The sequence below is a fragment of the Phodopus roborovskii genome, unplaced genomic scaffold, assembly GCF_943737965.1.
Source record: "Phodopus roborovskii unplaced genomic scaffold, PHOROB, whole genome shotgun sequence".
Classification (NCBI taxonomy): Eukaryota; Metazoa; Chordata; class Mammalia; order Rodentia; family Cricetidae; genus Phodopus; species Phodopus roborovskii.
The window spans coordinates 3,579,114-3,599,182 of NW_026125295.1; the positions used below are offsets into that span (position 1 = coordinate 3,579,114).

The window sequence follows — 20,069 nt, forward strand, 5'->3', positions numbered from 1 at the left end:
GCCCAGCTTAACTTTTTGATGTCACACCCTCATGGCTCTAATACAGCCGGCCTGGAGGTCACACGTGGACTGCTCTTCCCTGTCACCCGTCTTCTGCTTTCTACAGGTCCTGCCCATTTTAGCTTTCAGGCCCATGGCTGCAGGGTTTGTGAGTGAAGCCAGGCAGTTTAGCAGTTAGCAAGAGTGTGGATCCTGGAAGAATCACGTGTCCAGCTTTTAACCCCAGCCTCCGGCGCTTCCTCATGAAGACAGGCGGGTCAAGGCAGAGGTCAACGCTCATCTTGGCTGTGGCTGAAAGCCAACACTGTATTCCATGCACTTGGGTTACATCAGAGCCCCAAGTGCTGAGTACCTGTGTGTATATTTAGGCACCGGCTCCTTCTTTGCCAGCTTATTTCTCATGTAGGGGCATTTGTAAAATCACTGTTGGTGTTGGGTTTTAAATTCCACGGCCATCTTACTCCCTGTAAGCTCTATGTGCCAGGAAGTTAAGACTGCTGATCTGGGCGTGGCTGCATCCCAACTGAGATGCCCTCAGATAGCTCACCCTTGGGGCTTTGGAGGCAGAATGATGGCTTCTGCCTGGGTTTCTGGTGCTGAATCTACAGAGAAACACGTGGTGGAAGTGAATTGGGAACCTTAAAACTCTCAGTAGACTCGCTGGCATGGTAGAAACTTGTCCATCTAAAGCAGCGGTTCTCAACCTGTGGGTCTCGACCCCTTGGGGGCTGAACAACGCTTTCACAGGGGCTGCCTAAGACCTTTGGAAAGCACAAATATTTACATTACAATCCATAACAGTAGCAAAATTACACTGATGACGTAGCAATGAAAATGCTGTATGGTTGGGGTCCCCACAGCATGAGGAACTGTATGAAAGGGTCGCGCAGTAGGAAGGTTGAGAATCACTGCTCTAAAGAGTCTCATATGGTAGTCACCAGCCACCTGTGGCTACCGAGTCCTTAGAGTGTGGCTCGTGCCACTGTGGAGCTGAGTTTATCTTTAAAAGCATTTTTATTACAGTTTACTTATCTTGTGTGTGAGAGAGCAGAAGGGCACATGTCATGGCACATGTGTGGAGGTCAGAGGGCAGCTCTGGGAGTCTGTTTTCTCCTTCCATTATGTAGGTTCTGTGGATTGAACAGGCTTGGCAGTGGGTGCCTGTTCCTGGGCAGACACCCTGCTGGCCCTTTGTGCATGTGTGTGTGTGTGTGTGTGTGTGTGTGTGTGTGTGTGTGTGTGCGCGCGCGTGCATGCATGTGTACTGTATGAGCATGTATGTATTCTCAAATGTATGAGTGCACCTGTTTTGGGATGTGTGTGGGGTATGTGAGGAAAAGCCACACCTAGATTTCTCATGGGTTCTGGGGATCTGAACCTCATGCTTGTGTAGCAAGGGCTTATTGACTGAACCATCTCCAGCTCCTTATTTATTTATTTATTTATTTATTTATTTATTTATTTATTTGGTGTTTTGTGGTACTGGGGATAGGATTCAAGGCCTTAACATGTGCTCAGCAGCAAATGGTCTGCCCTTGAACTACACTCCCAGCCTTTATTTAATGTATTTTTCATTACTAATAGCTGCTAGTCAATGAGTGTCTATAAACCAGCATGACAAATTAATCCGGTTCTGTAAGGTGTACAGTTTTTTCCTCCCGCCGCCGCGCCAGCCCCAAATAATACACAGAGACTCTGTATTTGATACAATACTGTTGGCCCGGTTACTTGTTTCTTATCGGCTAGCTCTGCCTTAATTATTAGCCCATTTCTGCTGATCTATGTATTTCTCTTACCGGGGAGCTGGCTGGCATTCTGCTTTCTCCAGACTCTCCATCTTGACTCCTCCCTACTTCCTCTTCCTCCTTGTCTCCTAGTCCCTCCTATCTTCCTTTCCTATTGGCCAACAGTGCTTTATTCATTAACCAGTATGAGAAACATATACAGAATGACATCTTCCATCACGGATCTTTCTGAGGAGCCTTGGGGATGGATCCCAAACTCTCACAGGCACCAGAGCCCATGAATGTTTCAGTATGTTCTGTAAAATAATCCTGATCTGGGCATATGTGAATCACACTTCATCCCATACAACCTCAGAATTACACATAGTGATTTGAAATTGATTTGTGTTTGTATTTTATGTGTCTGGGTGTCTTGCCTGCATATCTGTGCACCATATGGAGCGTGTGTGGAGGCCAGAAGAGAGCACTGGATCTCATGGAACTGGAGTTACAGATGGTTGAGAGTCACCATGTGGGTGCTGGGAATCCAACCTGGGTCCTCTGGAAGAGCATTTGGTTCTCTTAACCACTGAACCATCTTTCTAGCTCCCTCAAAATTACTATTAATACCTAATACAGTGTCAGTGCCTTACTAGTGACTATTATACTGTACTTTTAGGGAATAATGACAATATTTCTGTGCAATGCAGATGAACTTTACCTGCCAGTACTTCATTCTGAATTGTTTGGATTAATGTGGCACTGAGGCTGGGTGGGGTGGACTTCCTGTACCATGGTCATTTTGGGCAAGAGGAAATTTGGTGAGGGGCTAAGGTGGGGGAGGTACATGATATTAAACTGGCAATCTTGAAATATTGGAGTAAGTGGACATTTTCCTTTGGCAGTAGGAAGGTGCTGAAGGAGTGTGTGTGTGTGTGTGTGTGTGTGTGTGTAGGGTTAAGTTCAGGGTCTTCTGCATTTACCCTACCACCAAGCCACATTTCCCATCTCAAAATAAGTTAAAAAGAAAAAAAAGACTGGGCATTAGCTCAGCGCAAAATGCTTGCCTGGCACGCACAACAATCCACAGTACTGGTGTATGTTTGACAAAGTTCATGCTTATGCACATCTCACACACACACACACACACACACACACACACACACACACACACACATAACCACTTTTTAAAATGCCACGTAAAACTAGATTAAAAGCCACAATACCAGCCCAGTGCTGGCTCTGCTCGGGAAGGACGTGCCCTTTGCCCCTTGAAGTAATTTTGGGACACCCTGTGCAGCACTTAGTGCTCAGAACGCCCTCCTTACCCTGTGGGGCCCCTCCCCTCTCCTGGGGCGACCGATGCCGAAGGCCTACCCTGTTTGCCTTGCAGCCTCTGCCTCCTGCATGCCAGCTGCCACTGTCCCCACCGCTTTGGGTCACTGGTCTCCCTGTCTCCTAGTGTTGTGTGGCCTTTTCTTTGGTTTTCGTCCTTCTTGATTCTTTCCTGTTCCCCCTTTCACTTAAAAATGGCCGGACTCCGGTTTCCACGAAGCCATGGAATGGGACCGAGAATTCTTCTGGTTCTTACTAATGTCCCCTCCATGTTTTTTTAAAGTGACAGCTGCCTTCTTCTAGTATGATTGTCCCTGGTTATGTTGGCTGATGCCAAGTGTCACCCAACCGCCCCTCCCCAGGAGTGTCGTCTTCCTGCCTTCCAGGGTGTGTTTTATTGAAAATTAACCTTTCTGCAGGTCGGCCCCTTTGTTTGGGAAGAGCACCTCTCCTTCCAGTCTATGCGAGCCAAGTGTGGTCAATGTGTGTGTATGTGTGGTTAGCCCAAGAGCCAGCTCAGCCCCCCGCAAGGCAGCAGCACGATTATGACATCAGCAACAGCCAAATCAGCACCTCCAGAATGGCAGTGGGGACCAGCCTGCTGTGTGAACACGCTGTCCTCAAACCCATCCAGCACAAGAGCCTGCCCAGCTTTTCCATCTGGGTCCCCATCGCCACAGCACCATCATTGAACCTACCTCCACATGGCAAAATAAGACCCGCCTTACGGCGCTGGCGGCTGAGGCAAGCGGACCATCTGGCTCAGGAAGAGACTCCACACAGAGCATCGTACATGTACAGGAGCCTCCAACTGCTGCCCTGCATCAGGGCAGCGGGGCCACAGCTGGGCAAGGCCCAACTGAAGAAGTGTCCACAGCATCTGCCTGTGGCATGCCCCTGCCCAGCGCAGGCACCCTTCCGCTCCTCGGGAAGTCTCTCTGCCTGCGAACCATGGCCTACTTGTGGGGAACTAGACTCAAGCGCCAAAGAGGCCCTTCCAGAAGAGAATGCCCACCTGTGCTAAGCGTGGAAAGGACAGTAGGTCACCGGGAGCAACTATTTTTGCTTTCATATGACAATGACAAACTTTATGACCCTGTGTCCTCAGGGGAGATGGCTTTTTCAAGCATGTGACAATGAATGCCTTGCACCTGGTCTTCGCGGGACATACGTGACTGGTTGGGGAGTGAGGACAAAGAGCCCAGTGATGTGTCCTGGGCCGTGGGCAGATCTTGCATGACTGGGGATGGGACTGGCATAGATGTGGGGAGGCTGCATCTCTGCATGCCCCCTGTGACAGGTTTTTTCTTTTTTCTTTTTGTGATACTTGGCTATTAGATGGGGGAATCTTGGGATGGGGGATGTTGCTCATGTGGGGGTACACTGGAGGATTATGCAGTGACTGTGGGGATTTGGCTAAATACTCCCTGGATAGAAAATGATGAGTTGTCAAAGCACTAAGTCCTTGGCGTGATGGATTCTTTAAATGTGGCCATCAATAACAGCATGCCAATAAAACAGAAAACCGCAAAGCAAGTGTAGGGGTGTACACCCGTGACCCCACTGCTCAGGAGGTAGAGATGGGAAGGCCAGAGGGCCCTCTTTAGCTACACAGTTCGAGGCCAACCCAGGCTGGTGAAGGGCTTTGGCATGCCTAGGTACTTTGTCAGACAGCACCCTTAAAAGTTGGGTACTAACCCAGATAGTCCTCTCCCATAGGGCCTCAAATTGAACCCTGGACATTAGGCTGCCAGAGTCCATTCAAATTCCTGGCACAGACCCCATCACTGAGGGGCATGGAAAACGGGAAATTACTAAGCAAGCATCATCCAAGGGAGGGACAACCCTAGGAATTCCTCCATGTGGTAACGTGTCGGGAGCGGGAAGGGGCACCTACCTGGAGAAGTAATGTCTTTTTTTTGTGAGTTTTCCTGGAACAGCCCCCAAACTGTAGTTAAATTACAGGTCTATGCTGAGTAAGACAGATTGGAGTAGCTTGCTTGAAGTTTGCATTTGTGTTGAAGAATGGAGGTTTGTTAGAAATTAGGGATGGTGTGGTCCCGGTGGACTCTTGAGGCCCCGAGCCCAGCACAAGCCATGGTTGTCCCCCAACTTTGGCTACCAATAGGAAGAGTCTCATGAGCCTGCATCTATCCCCTGGGTGGGAAGTAGAGGCAGGCCATATTCACAGATGTTCCAGCTGCCTTCAGTTGGCCTATTCCCAGCTAGGAGCCTTACGTGGGCTCACTGTTGATCCAAGGAATATATGGGTTCTCACTTCAAGAAAACCACTCGGGCACAGGTGTGTATGTGCATGTGTGTGTGTTGTGTGTGTGTCCTGGTTTATGTGAGTGTGTGTACTGTGTGTATGTGTATGTATGTATGTATGTATGTATGTATGTATGTATGTCATGGTGTATGTGAATGTGTGTGTGATGTGGAATGTATGCGTGTGGTGTGTGTGTGTGTGTGTATGTATGTATGTCATGGTGTATGTGTGTGTGATCTGTGTGAGTTGGGGGGTGGTATTCAGAGGCCATAGGAAGACATCAGATGGCTTCCTTTGTTAACTCTCCACCTTACTATTCCTTTGACGCAATCTTTCCCCGAGCCTGGAGCGCCTCTCTCTCGGCTAGACTGGCTAGCAAGCTTAGTGACCCTCTTGTTTCTGCCCTAATCAGTGCTGAGGTTACAGGTGTATGAAAGGTCATGCCAAGCTTGCTATGTCACTGACCTATCTCTTTGGAACCTGAACCCTTATGGATGGGGTCTCATGCATTCCAGGCTGGCCTAGAATTCATCATATAGCTGAGAATGGCCTTGAACTTCTGATTCCCCTGCTCCCGGCTCAGGAGTGCTGGGATTACTGCCATACACCACCATACCCAGTACTGGAGGTCAAACCCAGGACTTTGTGCATTTTACCAACGGAGCCACCCGCCCAGTGCCGCCAGGCCAGGAGGAAATGTCCCCAAACTTTAGTCCTCCATCAGATCCCCCACATTTCTAGCAGGCACAAGTCACATAGGTATCTGTAGCACCATGTGCCCTGAGGTGCGTCTAGTAGAAATATTGAGTAATAATTTTTGTTATTTTTTTAATCTCAATTTCCAAAGTCTACTTCTCTCTAACGCATATTTTAATTCCATTTCATCTTCAAGCTAGTGTACATTCCTGTGGCTGGGTTGGCTCACTTGCAAGGCTATCTAGGGGAAGGGCCCTGAGGCAATCCTTGGGTTGAGAGTCATCATTTGCTGGACGTTGAGTCCATTTCTGATTTCTGCTTTTCACCAAATGGGGACACACTGTTGTGCTCCTTGGAGTTCATTGCCTTTGCTTTGTTGGTGGAAATCAAAGGCGTTGGTGTACGGGGGCACCAGGAAGGACATGCATTACCGCAGAGAGATGGCAGGGCATGGTGAGCCCCTTCTACCTGGCTGTGGAGATACATGCTTGGATCAAGTCTCAGTTGAAAATCAGAATCTTTGGTTTTGTTTCTCCTTAAAACAATGTCTTGTGTAGCCTAGGCGGGCCTTAGCATTGCTATATGGCTAAGGATGACCTTGAACTTCCGATCCTCCTGGCTCCACCTCCCAACTGTTGGCGGTACAGGTGTGTGCCACCACACCCGTTTTATGTGGCACTTGGGATCGAACCCAGAGCTTTGTATGTGCAGGGAAAGTACTCTAATAGTTACGCCACAAGCTCAGCTTAGTTATTAATATCTTTGAAATCTAGTAGGAAAGGCAGAATGAGCAATGCCTTGACCTGCAGGAGGAAGGGTTTGAGTCTTTGATCTCCGTGCAGTCTGGATCTTCAAAGCTTGTATTCCCAGGGGCACTTGGGAGCAGCAAGTGCTTCGTGGTCACAGACAGACGGTGTTCACAGACAGACGGTATTCACATGCTCAGTTCTCCCTGTGTCTCCTTCAACCCCCAATAGCAACCCACATGGGGAACTGAGTTCCAATGTGGGTAGAACTAACATTCCCTCTAAGACAGTCCCTATCAACATTAATGAAATAAACCAGGTATAAGGGTGTGCGCGCACGCACGCATGCACGCACGCACGCACACACACACACACACACACACACACACACACACACACACACACACGCACGCACATGTCTGAGACAGTCTCTGTAGCTCAGGATAGTTTTAAACTCAGCAACCCTCCTGTCCCAGCCTCCCAAGTATTGGGATTACAGGTGTGAGCTGTCACACCCTTCTGTTTTCTTTTGTTACAAACTGGTTATGTGTGGTGGGTAGACCTGTTTCTAAGCCATTCTGTTATTACCATGATGTCTCCTATTGCTGCCTTACTATTTAAGGCAAGTTCTGAGAAGCTTCAAGAGACAGCAAATAGTGGTAGGCCCTTGTTTAAGGTCAGGGCAAGGTCTGCTAAGCCTCTGTGCTAGTGAGAGAAGTCATCCTGTCCCTGCTGGGCCTCCTTCCCACCAGGGGACCGCAGTGTGGAATTGGTGTGGGAGGAGTTTGTGTTTGCTCTAGAAACGTTCAGGGGGCTAATGGGGAGGGGGATCTTGCAGAAGAGCTTCTAGCTACTGGAAGGCAGGGACAATCTGGGTTGGACATTTGGGTAGATCAGAGCACAGGGCTGGGGATGGCCTGGCGCAGATGCTCCCCAGTCTGAGCTGCAATGGGATAGTTCACAGTCTGCTCTCTGGGGGTGTCTGATGTCACATGGGAAATGCTGTGCTCATCAATTCCCCTCGTACAGTGTGTCTGTGGCCTTGCTCATTTTCTGTGTCGAGTGAGAAGTGGAACTCAGTGACTGAGTTGGTGAATCAGCCTCAAGAATGGGGTCAAAGGCCCCCATCACTGTGACATTCCACACTGTTCCCTAAATGTCCCTTTTTCGTGTCTTCATGCCGATTCCGAAACTTCTTTAACCTGATAGCGATCCTTTTTGATTTGCGTGGAAATAAAGCACTTTTAATTAATTGTTGGGGGGGGGCTCACCTTTAATTGATAAGCTCTAAAACATTTACATGATAAAGTGTACGGGGTGTGTAAATTCATAGGCTCTGTTTGGCAGTAGCCAGATTGGGCTGGGGATTCATATATGCGTACTGTATGTGTTGGTGGAGCTGTCCAGCCTCTTGGAATTGTGACAGGATGTTGTCATCTTACAAAGTTCACTCTGCAGCCCTGCAATTAAGTTACTAAATTCAGTAAATTTTACATATATATACATATATGTAAAGAACAAGGGCCAATGAGAGGGCTCAGTGGGTAAAGGCACTTGCCTCTAAGCCCGAAAGCCCGAGTTCTATTCCCAGATCCTACTGGTGGAAGGGAAAACCTGACTCCTGCAGATCGTCTTCTGAAGTTCACTCTTGTGCTGCACACACGCACACACACACTAATTTTTAATCGCAAAAATACATTTAAGGTAATCACCATGTGCACAGCTATACCGTCCGCAGGGTGGGCACACCTGATGGGCCATCAAAAACACTACATTTGTTGTCTGTTATTGTTTAGGCCAGGGACAGATGTGGGGTGTGGGACAAAGGAGGTACAGTGCCCTCCAGAGGCTCAGCCCCTGCCTGCACAGGGTTGCTCTCCGGGGACACAGCCCGGGACAGCTTTGTGTGCTCACCATTAAGCCCTTGGGTTGAACGCACAATCAGATGGTGTTTCTGACTAACACGGGCCAGCTGATGATTTTCAATGGTTTTATTTCAGTCCAACTCAGGCCCTGAACTGGTTCTGTCCGAAGAAGAACAAAGCGACACTGAAGATAAGGAAGAGGCGGAGCTGGGCGCCATGGACGATCAGCGCAGCGTGATCCTTCACCTCATCTCACAGCTCAAACTGGGCATGGACCTAACCAAGGTGGGCGACTCCGGGCCCTTCCCGCTCTCACAGTCTCCTCACTGCCGCTAGGCGGAATGGTGGTGGGGGGGGAGGGGTGGGTGCCAGCATTGGCTTCTAGTGTGGACATTTTAGGAATAACTAGAAAAGACTCACAAACCTCATAACACACACACACACACACCTCACATACAAGCATGCACAGGTATCACAACATACACAAACATACACAGATACCACACACAGACAACTACATACCATCCACACACAGAGAAACATACATAGACACCACACACATACCTCACATTCATTAAAACACAGACACTTCTTACACCATACACAGCCACACGCACAGAGAGAGAGAGATACCTCACACCACACTATATCCCCACATAAGAGAGAGAGAAAGAGAGAGAGCGAGAAAGAAGAGAGGGACAGAGGAGAGGATTTCAGGTAGCCTAAACTGACCAAATTTCTGTTCTAGCCAGGGCTGGCCTTGAACTCCCGATCATCCTGCCTCCCCCACCTTCTGAGAGCTGGGATGTGCTAGCACTTCTGGCTCCTACTCTTTTTTTCCTTTCCCTCCCCTCCTTTTTGTCTGTCTGTCTATGTCTATTATCCAGGCTGTCCTCAAATCCCTGGCTCAAGCCCTACTCCTGTCTTGGCTCCCAAAGCCCTGGCGCTGTGGGTGTGTACCATCACATTCAGCCAGGAAGATGATTTTTTTTTTGGGGGGGGGTGATTTTTCATTCAGAATACAAAGCCTCCTTTGTCTCCCTGGAGCTATTGTGTGCTTGCTGCTTGCTCTCCAGGGACTGGCGATGAGCGATAGCTTCATGCCAGTGTCCTAGGGAAGATTAGAGTAGCCTGCAGAAGTCATTGTGACACCTCAGCCATGGAGAGGAAATCCAGAAGGAAGATGGAGCCAGGAGCAAGGGCACTGTGTCGGCCCAGCCTTGAGGCCTTCTGAAGCAAGGCTGTAAAGGATGGGTGCCCTTGCTGTTGACTCCAAACCCAGAGTTGTGTGGAGAGGGTCACGGGTTTCTTCCTGAGTGCCTACAGGGCACTGAGTGGCAGGCGGGAGAGAAACTTCCAGCTACAACTCAGTCTCATAGAGCGCCGGCCACCTCACCCCTCACCTCGGCAGGCCCCTCGTTCTGGGACCCTGCAAGTTAACTGAATGTTGCTTGGAGTCATGGGGCTCTGAGAGATGACGGAGAGTCTGGGTGGTACAGTTTGGTCCATGTGGGTTTCCCTGATCACCGTGCCTCCCTGGAAGGGTCGTGAGGATGGGAGGTGGCATGCAGAGGACATAGCCCAGTGCTGGGCACCAAAGCAATTGTGCCACCATTTTTATCTTCATAGAATGCCACAGTGTGGTGCTGGACTCTGTGAAGCGGCTAAAGAGCAGGGAGCAGAGAGAGACTGGTATCGTGCATGGGGCAGGGCTACCGTGAAGAGTGGCGGGGTACTCCCAGGGATGCTCCTAGGGAGGCCGGAGCTCCCGGACAGCATGGCCCGCCAGCATTCTGAGTGTTGTTTGTGTGTGGTGGAACCTTCACTGAGACTGGGCTGGAGCCAAAGACTGGACAGGAAGCTTTGTGGGTCCAAGAAGTCTCTGGAGGGGAGGGTGACAGAGCATGCTGACGTGTCACTTGAAGATGACAGGGACAGAGACAGCAGAGACAGGAGCTCGGAGAAGGCAGATAAACTTGATTTTGTATTACTGCGGGGTTTTAACTACTGAGGCTAGGTCTCACGTAGCGCAGGCTGCCCTTGAGCTTGCCACATAGCTTAGGTGACCTTGACCTCCAAATCCTGAGGTTATAGGTGTATGCCACCACATCTGGCTCCATTTTGTTTGTTTTATTTTTGTAATAGGATCTCGTGTGTCCCAGCCTGACCTTGGACTCGCTGTATAGCTACCTTAGCTTTTCTTAACTTTGGCTTTCTGATACTCCCATTTCTATGGCCCGAGTCATTGGGAGTACAGGCGTATGTTAACACTGGTTCGGACAGTTTATAGGGATGGAATGTAGGGCTTTATGTATGCTAGGCAATTTTGTTATGAGTACTTTTCTGCCAGCCTGGTCCCAGAGCCATGTCAGTCCCAAAATAACACACACAGAATCTATTAGTTATAAGGCTGTTGGCCAGTGGCTAGAGCTTCTTATTGGCTAACTGTCTTACATATTAACCCATTTCTAAGTGTTTCCATGTGGTCTTATTTTAGCAGAGAGAGGGTCTGGACCTCTTACTCCTCTTGGTTCTACATTTCAACTCTCTCTACTACATCTCCCAGAATCCTCCTTGTCTCCTAGTCCCACCTATCTTGCTTTCCCATTGGCCAACGGGCTTTATTCATTAACCAATAAGAGAAACATATATACAGAATGACATCTACCATTGAACTACCTCTCCAGCTCAGAAAGTTTCCTTGGAATGTCTTCATGGCTTTCAGTACAAATGTGTTTAATGCCCTGGGTGATTGTGCCTGTTTAAACATGCTGGGTACCCCCAAAGCCCCTCACCTCCCCCTTCTGCAGCAGCATGGCTGATCCCTGCCCTCTGCTGGGTGAGTTAAAGCCTATTAGTTCCTCCCCTAATTTCAGACTTCTTGCTGAATAAATCTACTAGAAATGGCCTGGCCTTTTAAATAGCTGCCTATCCTTGGTGATCACATAACACTCTGAGGTGGTGATCAAGTTAAAGCTGAGGACATGTAGGTGGCATGGTCCCCAAGAACCACCTACTAGAGCGGTGTCACCAAATAGTGGGCCCCAACCTACCAGTGGGTTGTAAAACCAATTTAGTGGGTCAGGCAGTCAGTTGTAACTATGACAGAAAATATCAGAGTATAGTAAGGGTCTTTGATGTCAGTTCTATTGTGCTGGGTCATAGTGCAAAATGTTCTCATTGTATATGGCACTTTTAAAATGGCTTGCAAAATTCAAGGCTTGAGTTGTAGATGACAGGACAGACTGGGAAATTGAAATTGCTCAGATCAAATATGGAAGGGCAAAGAGGCCTGAACAAAAGCTATCTGATGGCTGGTTGACCATCCAGGAGACTGTGCATGGCTCTTGTCTGGAGCTGTGAAGCTTGCATTATTATTTTATTAGCTTGTGATTGCATTTCCAGAGGCATAGCCTAATCCCGAAACAGCAGACATCACCTTTACCTAATGCCTGGTTGGTTACCTGGAAGGAGAATGAAAAATTGATTTCAAACACTTTCCATCCAACAAAATATTGTGATGAATGCCTAGGCACTGTAAGATGGGTACAAGAATTCAACTAGCCATGTTGGTTAAGAGACAGAGAGTGGCTGGGGAGGTGGTGAGTACATGTGCACGTGTGTGTGTGTGTGTGTGTGTGTGTGTGTGTGTGTGTGTAGTATGTATATATATTTTCCCAGTGCTGCGGAGGCAGAGGTGGGTCCCGGTGTTGCTACTTAGCAGCCTAGCTTCCTTAGTCAATTCTAATGAAAGACCCTGTCTCAGGAAGCAAGGTGGATGCTGCTGGAGGCATGATACCCAAAGTTGTTCTCTGGCTTCCACATGTGCACATCACTCATATACATGTGTGTATCTGCACACACATGAACATGCACATCTAAAGAGAAGAGGAGAGGGAGAGTTGAGGAGGAAAAAGAACCCTGGTTTCTGAAATCCCAGCTGAAGCTTGGCGGGCGGCCCCAGAGCCCTTTGCTCATTGGGCTTGCACTGACTCTAGTCTGAAAGCAGCGTCATGCAGATGGCTCCTGAGGTTGTTAGTGTGTGTGTGTGTGTGTGTGTGTGTGTGTGTGTGCACCTGTCTGCAGAGTCTGCCACTGGAGTCTGGCCTGTGCCCCAGTGTGGGGAGGGGACTAACACCCTGCTCTCTCTGTTGTCCTCTGCCTTCCTGGCTGCAGGATCATTCATTTCAGATTTCTAAGGGCCCAAACCGAACAGGACCTACTCACATCTAGATGGGCTCAGCCCTCCATGCAATGAAGCCTTATTTATTTATTTATTTATTTATTTATTTATTTATTTATAACTTCCCGCAAAGTAGTTCATTGTCTTAATTATGGTAATGGGAGGAAAGGCAGTCCTTATTGATGGCTCAATAAATCCGCACCCTCGATGCCAGACCACTTGGATGCCATCAGTCTAGGCAGCTGGGCCATTGCTCACCCTCTGTCGGAGGCAGGCAGCCCAATTAGTACTCAGCATTTCTTGGCTCCGAATATCTGGTGTCCACTGCCCAAGAAGCAGTTGAACTGACTTAATTTATAAATGTACCCAGAAAAGGAGGAGAAGCCCCCTCCCCACAGGAGACTGGATAGAGATCTGTCGGAGTGGAAAGTTGCTGTCTCGGCTGGAATGTTCTGGTACAGGCTTTGAGCCCTGGCGGTGGTCTTCTCAAATCCCAGTGGTACCCCAGGAAAGGGTGAGAGAGGAGAGGGCCATTCTAGCTCAAGCCTTTGTTGTTCCAGTCCCCAGCTCTGCCAAAGCCATGGAGGCCAACATTTGAAAGTGCAGGATGCTGACGCAGTAGGTTGGGCTTGGTGGCGGTGGTGAAGCTTTATCCCAAGTAGGATGGTTAGTAACTGTCAACGTGGCAGGCCCTTGAGCATCCCTGGAGGGCAGCCCCTGGGGGTGTCTGTGACAGGTTACTTAGATTGGGGACTGAGGTGAGAAGATGGGCCCTGAGTGTGGATGGCACCGTCCCCTGGGCTGAGGTCCCTGACTGCAGGAGAGGAGAAAGCCAGATGAGAATGAGCAGTCCTTTGTGGCCCTGTGTCCTGAGTGCGGACACAGTGTGACCAGCCACCTCTTGCTCCTGCCACTATACTTTCCCCCTCCTGACGGACACGCCAAGATAAACCCACCCTACCTTCCCTACCAGACATCGATCACAGCAAGTATGAGATGGGGTGTGTGGAAGTGGCCGCCAGTGTGTCTCCTTTGGTGGTTCAATGTCCCTTTCACAGGGGTTGCCTAATAAAACACAGATATTTACATCATGATTCATAACACTATCAAAACTACAGTTAGACGTAGCAACAAAGATAATGTTATGGTTGGAAGTGGTGTTTGTTTGTTTGTTTTTGAGACGGCTTCTCTGCGTAGCTGGCCTTGAACTCACAGAGATCCCCCTGCCTCTGCCTCCCGAGTGCTGGGACTAAAGGCATGCGCCACCACTGCCCCGGCTGAGGAACTGTCTTAAGGTGTTGCAACCTTAGGAAGGTTGTAAGTGCAGTGTGGTAGATTTCCACACAGCTGGAGAGGACGGGTTTTCTGTAGACTGATGATAAGTTTCTCTGACGATGCAGTAAGCCAGATCAAGCCGAATTAAAAAGTGAAAGACCAGGTTTATTTGGGCACAGCACTTTGGGGTGAGTCCTCCAGCCCCCAGAGATGAGGTGGGGGAAAGGGGCCAGAGAGAAATCACATGGCGTTTTAAAGGAGGGGGCTTAAATACTCTGTAGGGGAGGGGAGATGATGTGTCCTCTACAAACTGGGTTTGTGTCCAGTTATATAGCTTTGGGTGGGGACTTGGAGAGCTGGTAGCCGTGGTGGAGGAAGCCACCATGACTGCCGGGAATGCAGAACTGGACTTTTGGCAGTCTTTCTCAGAGCACAGGGTTTGGAGAGGGAGGAGTGGGGCCCACTGTGAATGCCTGGGGCTTTGTATTACTTTTTCCCTCCCTCTGCCAGCCGGGCTTCCTTCCTGCCTCCTCCTGCTTTCCTTTAGCGTGATTGTAGTCGGACCTTTCCGTGGGGACCACAGGCTCCCCAGTAATGACATGCAGACTTATTATTAATTATAAAAGCTTACTTGATAGTTTAGGCTTGTTTCTAACTATTTTAAAAAATAAATAATCCCTATCTTTTAATCTATACTGTTTTAGGTGGCTCTGTTACTTTTACTCTATACTCCCCATGCTGGCAACTCTGCCTTTCTTCCTATTAGCATCCTCTGTGTCTGTCTGTCCTGCCTAGCTAATGGCTGTTTAGCTTTTTATTAAACCAATAAGAAGGAGCCTTGGCAAAGACATACTCTTCACAGTGTACAAAAAGATTATCCCACAACACATGATCATGTCTCTCCTTCCTTTCCCATGAACCCATTCCTATATGTGCTTGTGTGTGTCTGTGTATATGTATGTATGTGTGTGTGTGTTGTATATGTGTGCATGTGCACATGTGTGTGTGCATGTGTGTGTGTTGTGTGTGTTGTGTGTGCATGTGTGTGTTGCATGTGTGTTGTGTGTGTGCATGTGTGAGTGTGCATATGTGCGTGTGCATGTATGTGCATATGTGTTTGTGCTCACAGTTTAAAGGGACACAGTGTATCATGGTGTGGAAAGCATGACAGCAGTTGGCCACACTGCAGCGGTGGTCAGGAAGCTGAAGAAGATGAATGCTGGTTGCTCAGTGTGGACTCACTTCAGTCTAGGACCTGTGCCAGTGGACTGGAGCCACTCAACAGGCTGGGTGGATCTTCCCTTTTCTGTTAGATGTTTCTGGAAACTTGCTCAAAGACATACCAAGAGGCATGTGCCCTGCATGGTTCTTCATCAATTGAAATTGACAGTGAAGATTAACCGTGGCAGAGTGACTCGGGGGCGGGGGAAGGAAGGACGGGAGTGCTGGGCACATTTGCTGGGTGGTCTGAGTTGCTTCTTCAGTAGGAGAGTGGCACAGCCTGGCCCCACAGAGCTCAGCAGAGGTCCCTGGCCTCCGCGCACAGTGAGGAAGGTGCTGTCCCTGGCTGGGTGTGTAGAGTACATGATGGCCCAGAGAGATCCTTGGACAGCTGGATTCCCAGTTTAGTTGAATCGTGGCTGAAAGAAAATTAGGAAATCTGTCTTGATTCACACAGTTGTCGTTTGATGACTGTAGAAAATTAGGAAATCTGTCTTGATTCACACAGTTGTCGTTTGATGACTGTTTTCTTCTTCTTGCATTTGATTGAGGAAAGCAGAAAGTTACAGAAATGCAAATCAGCTCTTCATCGTCTAGAGACAAGTTAACATTCCGAGGCTTTGAACGGATTGACTTGGATTGTGTTCTCTGCTTGATTTTATATCTTGCTGATTCTTTTTACATGCCTTTTAATGACAGATAAATAATATTAAGAGCTGTCTGCTAAACCAGACTTCCCCAGTGGGGCTGGCTTCCTCTGATTTCCCCTGAATACACCATGCTTTGAAGACACATCTGCCTCCTGGGCAATCCTTTCTTTCTATCCATATCATCAGCAAGGAGTTTTTAGAGAGCTCATCCAGAGTTCAGTTTCCAGCACCCAAAGGGCTCACAGCTGCTTAAAATGCCCAACATGTAGGATCTGAGGTCCCCTCTGCTGGCTTCCACAGATATCTGCACTCATATGTGTACACGCATAATTCTTGGGGATCTGAGACACCCCCCCCCCTTGGCTGGCTTGTAGACACGTGCACTCATACGTGCTCACAGGCACACACAATGAATGGAAAACCAAAAAAAAAAAAGGAAGCCTGGCATGGAGCATAGTTACAGATCTGTAAGCTGGAGTGGCAATCAAGATGAGTTACTGGATAACCTGGTGGCCTGACAGCTTTGGAACCCCATGAATTCATGTGGACAGCAGTAAAATAAGGCGGGTGGTAGCGCGGGGCGGGGGGGGGGGGGGAAGACAGAGACAGGCAGGTGGGGACTTGATTCCCAGCTGTTGCCTGTAGCAACCTAAGGGGAGCTTCCTCATTCTCCTAAGGGACCTCAAATGAGACGAAGCCAGCTTTGTGACGTTCTCACAGAAAGGAATTTCACAATGAGCCATCACGGAGCATATTTGGAGTTTATGAAAATGAGATTTTAATATAGATTTTAAGCATGAAGGCTAAAAGAAAGAGATGCTCTTGGGGAGAGAGTAAAACGTGACCAGGAATGTGGGGGTGGGCTTTTCAAAGAAGAGTCAACAGCATTTTCCACAGTAGCCACCTAGATAGGACTTTGCGATTAAAGATTACTGTTTATTGATTTTGCCAGGCAAGGAAGCATGCGTGCCATTCATGTATAAAATCAAGGAACAACTTTTGGGAGTTGGCTTTCACCTCCTACCATGTGGGTCTCAGGAACTGAACTCAGGTCAACAGTCTAGCCAGCAAATACCTTAACCCATTGAGCTGGTGAGACAGCTCAACTTTGGTGATTTTTATTTATTCTTTTGGAGTTGTTGTTTAAAAGGCTTGCAAGGAGTGTAAATGAGTACAGAGGTTGGGTGGGAGCGGGCTGAGGTGAGCCTGGCATGAAAATGTGGAGACCTCAGGGTTGTAGGAAGTTATGATGCTCTCACTTTACATGAAGTTAATAATCGTGTGTGTGTGTGTGTGTGTGTGTGTGTGTGTGTGTGTGTGTGTGTGTGTGTGTGTGCGAGTCCCAGAAAACATTTGGGAAAGGAGCAAGGCCATAGGCTTGGCCATATGATGGGGCCTCTTGCCTGGCTTCCTGCCTCTGTGCTGACAGCCTGCTCAGCATCCTGGCCTGCGAGGACTGTGTTTCTGCAGTCTTAATTCTCAGCCACCAAGGGTTCAACCAGACTCTGCTGAAGATCGCTTTTCTCCCATGTGTCCATAATTTTACCCATTCTCTCCTGCCTCGGGGTAGGCAAGGGTTGAGAAGGCGCCGGTTTGCAGTTCAGTGAGCATGCTCTGATGCCTGGTGGGGACCCGGGACAATGGGAAGTAACAGGTTCAGTCGACCTCTGTTTGCTTGAGGTCCGGGTTAGTGGGTTGTAGGAATTTGGAGTTGTGAGGGCCCCGAGTGACCGTCGGGATATATCCGTTTGTCCGTCCCGTTTTTGCCTCCGTTAGTCACAGGCTGGTGACAGACCACAGACTGCTCCAGCCATCTCTTTTTGGATGACAATGTGAGTTAAGCCCCCCTTACTTCCTGTGTTCTGGTTCCCCATGACCCTGCCCTGTGGAGCAGTTCTGTTGATGCAATTATGGTAATCCTCTTCCCCAAGGTGGCCCCTGTGGTACTTGCCAGCAGATGGGTCCCATCTCTGGGCCCCCTGCCAGGATTGTGTTGGGTTCACATACTGCTCTAGTATTGTCCCACGCAGATACTCTTGGTGGTAAGACTTTGTCTGCCTGGTCCTGTAGTTGATGTCGGGAAGGAGGGATAAGAAAAAGCCTTTCTGAGCAGAAAAGATGACTTCATAAGTCAGTGCGCTTGAGGCAAGCCTGGCGGTGTGAGTTAAATTCCCAGGTCTGCAAGATGCCCTCTGGTCATCACATGCACATCAAAGCAAGTGTGCCCCCCCCCCCCCGAAGTAATAAAGAAATGAAACGTAATAATTAGAAAAAAGCCTTTCCAGGCTACTCTCCTTTCATCGACAAGGATAGGATGGGGGACCATGCGTTAGCAGAGTCACAAGGAGTTTACGAATGTGTGTGTTAGACAGAGAGGAGAGAGTGTGAGCGAGCATGTGCTCCTGTGTTAACTCAGGTGAGCAAAGAAGAACGTCTCTCAGAACAGTCCTGTGCGCAAAGCTGGGCTGTCACTCCTAACCCTTTGAGTCATCACGGATGCACCAGTCAGTCTAGGGCATCTCTCCCAGCTTGGGCCTCTGAGGCTGGCCCTGCAGAGGCTGCAGCCCCTCCTCAGACCAGGAACTCACGAGCCCTGTTGCCCTTGTGTCCTTGGTACAGGTGGTGCTCCCCACATTCATTCTGGAGAAGCGGTCCTTGCTGGAGATGTACGCTGACTTCATGGCGCACCCTGACTTGCTGCTGGCCATCAGTGCCGGGGTGACGCCAGAGGAAAGAGTCATTAGCTTTGTGGAGTATTACCTCACAGCCTTCCATGAGGGCCGCAAAGGCACCCTGGCCAAGAAGCCCTACAACCCCATTATCGGCGAGACCTTTCACTGCTCCTGGGAGGTTCCCAAGGACAGAGTCAAGTCAAAGCGGACTTCTCCCCACTCTATTAGTTGTCACGAGCTCCCGATGGCTGATGACCCTTGTAAAAGTTACAAGCTCAGGTTTGTGGCTGAGCAGGTGTCCCATCATCCACCCATCTCCTGCTTCTACTGTGAGTGCAAGGAAAAGAGACTTTGTGTCAACACTCACGTATGGACCAAAAGCAAGTTCATGGGCATGTCCGTGGGGGTCTCCATGATAGGTGAAGGTAAGCCATCATGGGATCGGGAGTCTTACCCAGTGACCTTTGCATTTGCGTATGTGTTTTATTTGTAAATGGGGTAGAAGGGTAGGGAAGAGGGATGGGTGTTGGACCAGCTCGGCTGATTTCCCAGTGGTCCTAAGGTGATGGAAGGAATGGGCCACAGCTTCTGGCTCACACACTGTGCAGTTGCACACACTGCCTTCCAGAATTATTCTTCTTTTGGATGGCCCTACATGTGTGACCACACGTGAGTATGTAACCCTAAATGTGTCAGCCTCACCAGTGTTCTGGCTCCTAGCCATGAGGATAACAGTTATCCTATTGAAGGCTGCTCAGAGGGAACAATCCCTCAAGGCCAGGCTCTAGCTCTGTGCTGGGGGATGCTGCATTGAGAACAGGCTGATCATTCACTGGTGGATGGATAGCACCTTCCCCTAAGAAGAGCTGTGAATGGTTTGTTCATTGAGGGAAGAAACCCTACTAGGCCTGTGAAGTTGTGTCTATGTGCTTATTTAACTCCTTTTGAGTCACATGTCTTTTGTTCCAGTACTTGGGAGGCAGAATCAGGTGGATCTCTGAGTTCGAGACCAGCCTAGTCTACAAACTGAATTCAAGGACAGTCAGGGCTACATAGGGAAACCTTGTATTGAGTGGGGGAAAATGTTGTATGTTTATGTCTTGGAAAGGAATAATGCCATTTATACATAGACCTTTGCATGGTTTATTGCTATTTAACTTTAAGTTTTTATAATTATTAACTCTGTGTGTGTGTGTGTGTATCTAGCACATGTGAAGATCAGATGACAACCTGTCAGGAATCAGTTCTCTCTGTCCACCGTGTGGATCCTGGGGATTGAACTGAGGTCATCAGCCATGAGTCTTTAGGGGACCATTAAGGTCTAAACCATAACAGTCCGGTTGTGTTTTGAGGTGAGGAGGGTCGAGAGGGTGTGCTAGCAAGGGTCACTGAGGTGTGTTTTCTTTGCAATTTAAAATTTTGCAAGGGGTGTC

At 48.8% G+C, this 20,069-nt stretch overlaps 1 protein-coding gene across 3 annotated transcripts in view; it reads left to right on the forward strand.

Annotated features, from left to right (window-relative positions):
• The window catches only part of Osbpl10 (oxysterol binding protein like 10), a 204,460-nt gene that overhangs the window by 175,642 nt on the left and 8,749 nt on the right, over nt 1-20,069 (forward strand). For all 3 annotated transcript variants that reach the window (XM_051202005.1, XM_051202013.1, XM_051202021.1), the window contains 2 exons: nt 8,771-8,920; nt 18,584-19,061. In XM_051202005.1, coding sequence (XP_051057962.1) covers nt 8,771-8,920; nt 18,584-19,061 — 628 coding nt within the window. The remainder of the gene's footprint in view (nt 1-8,770; nt 8,921-18,583; nt 19,062-20,069) is intronic.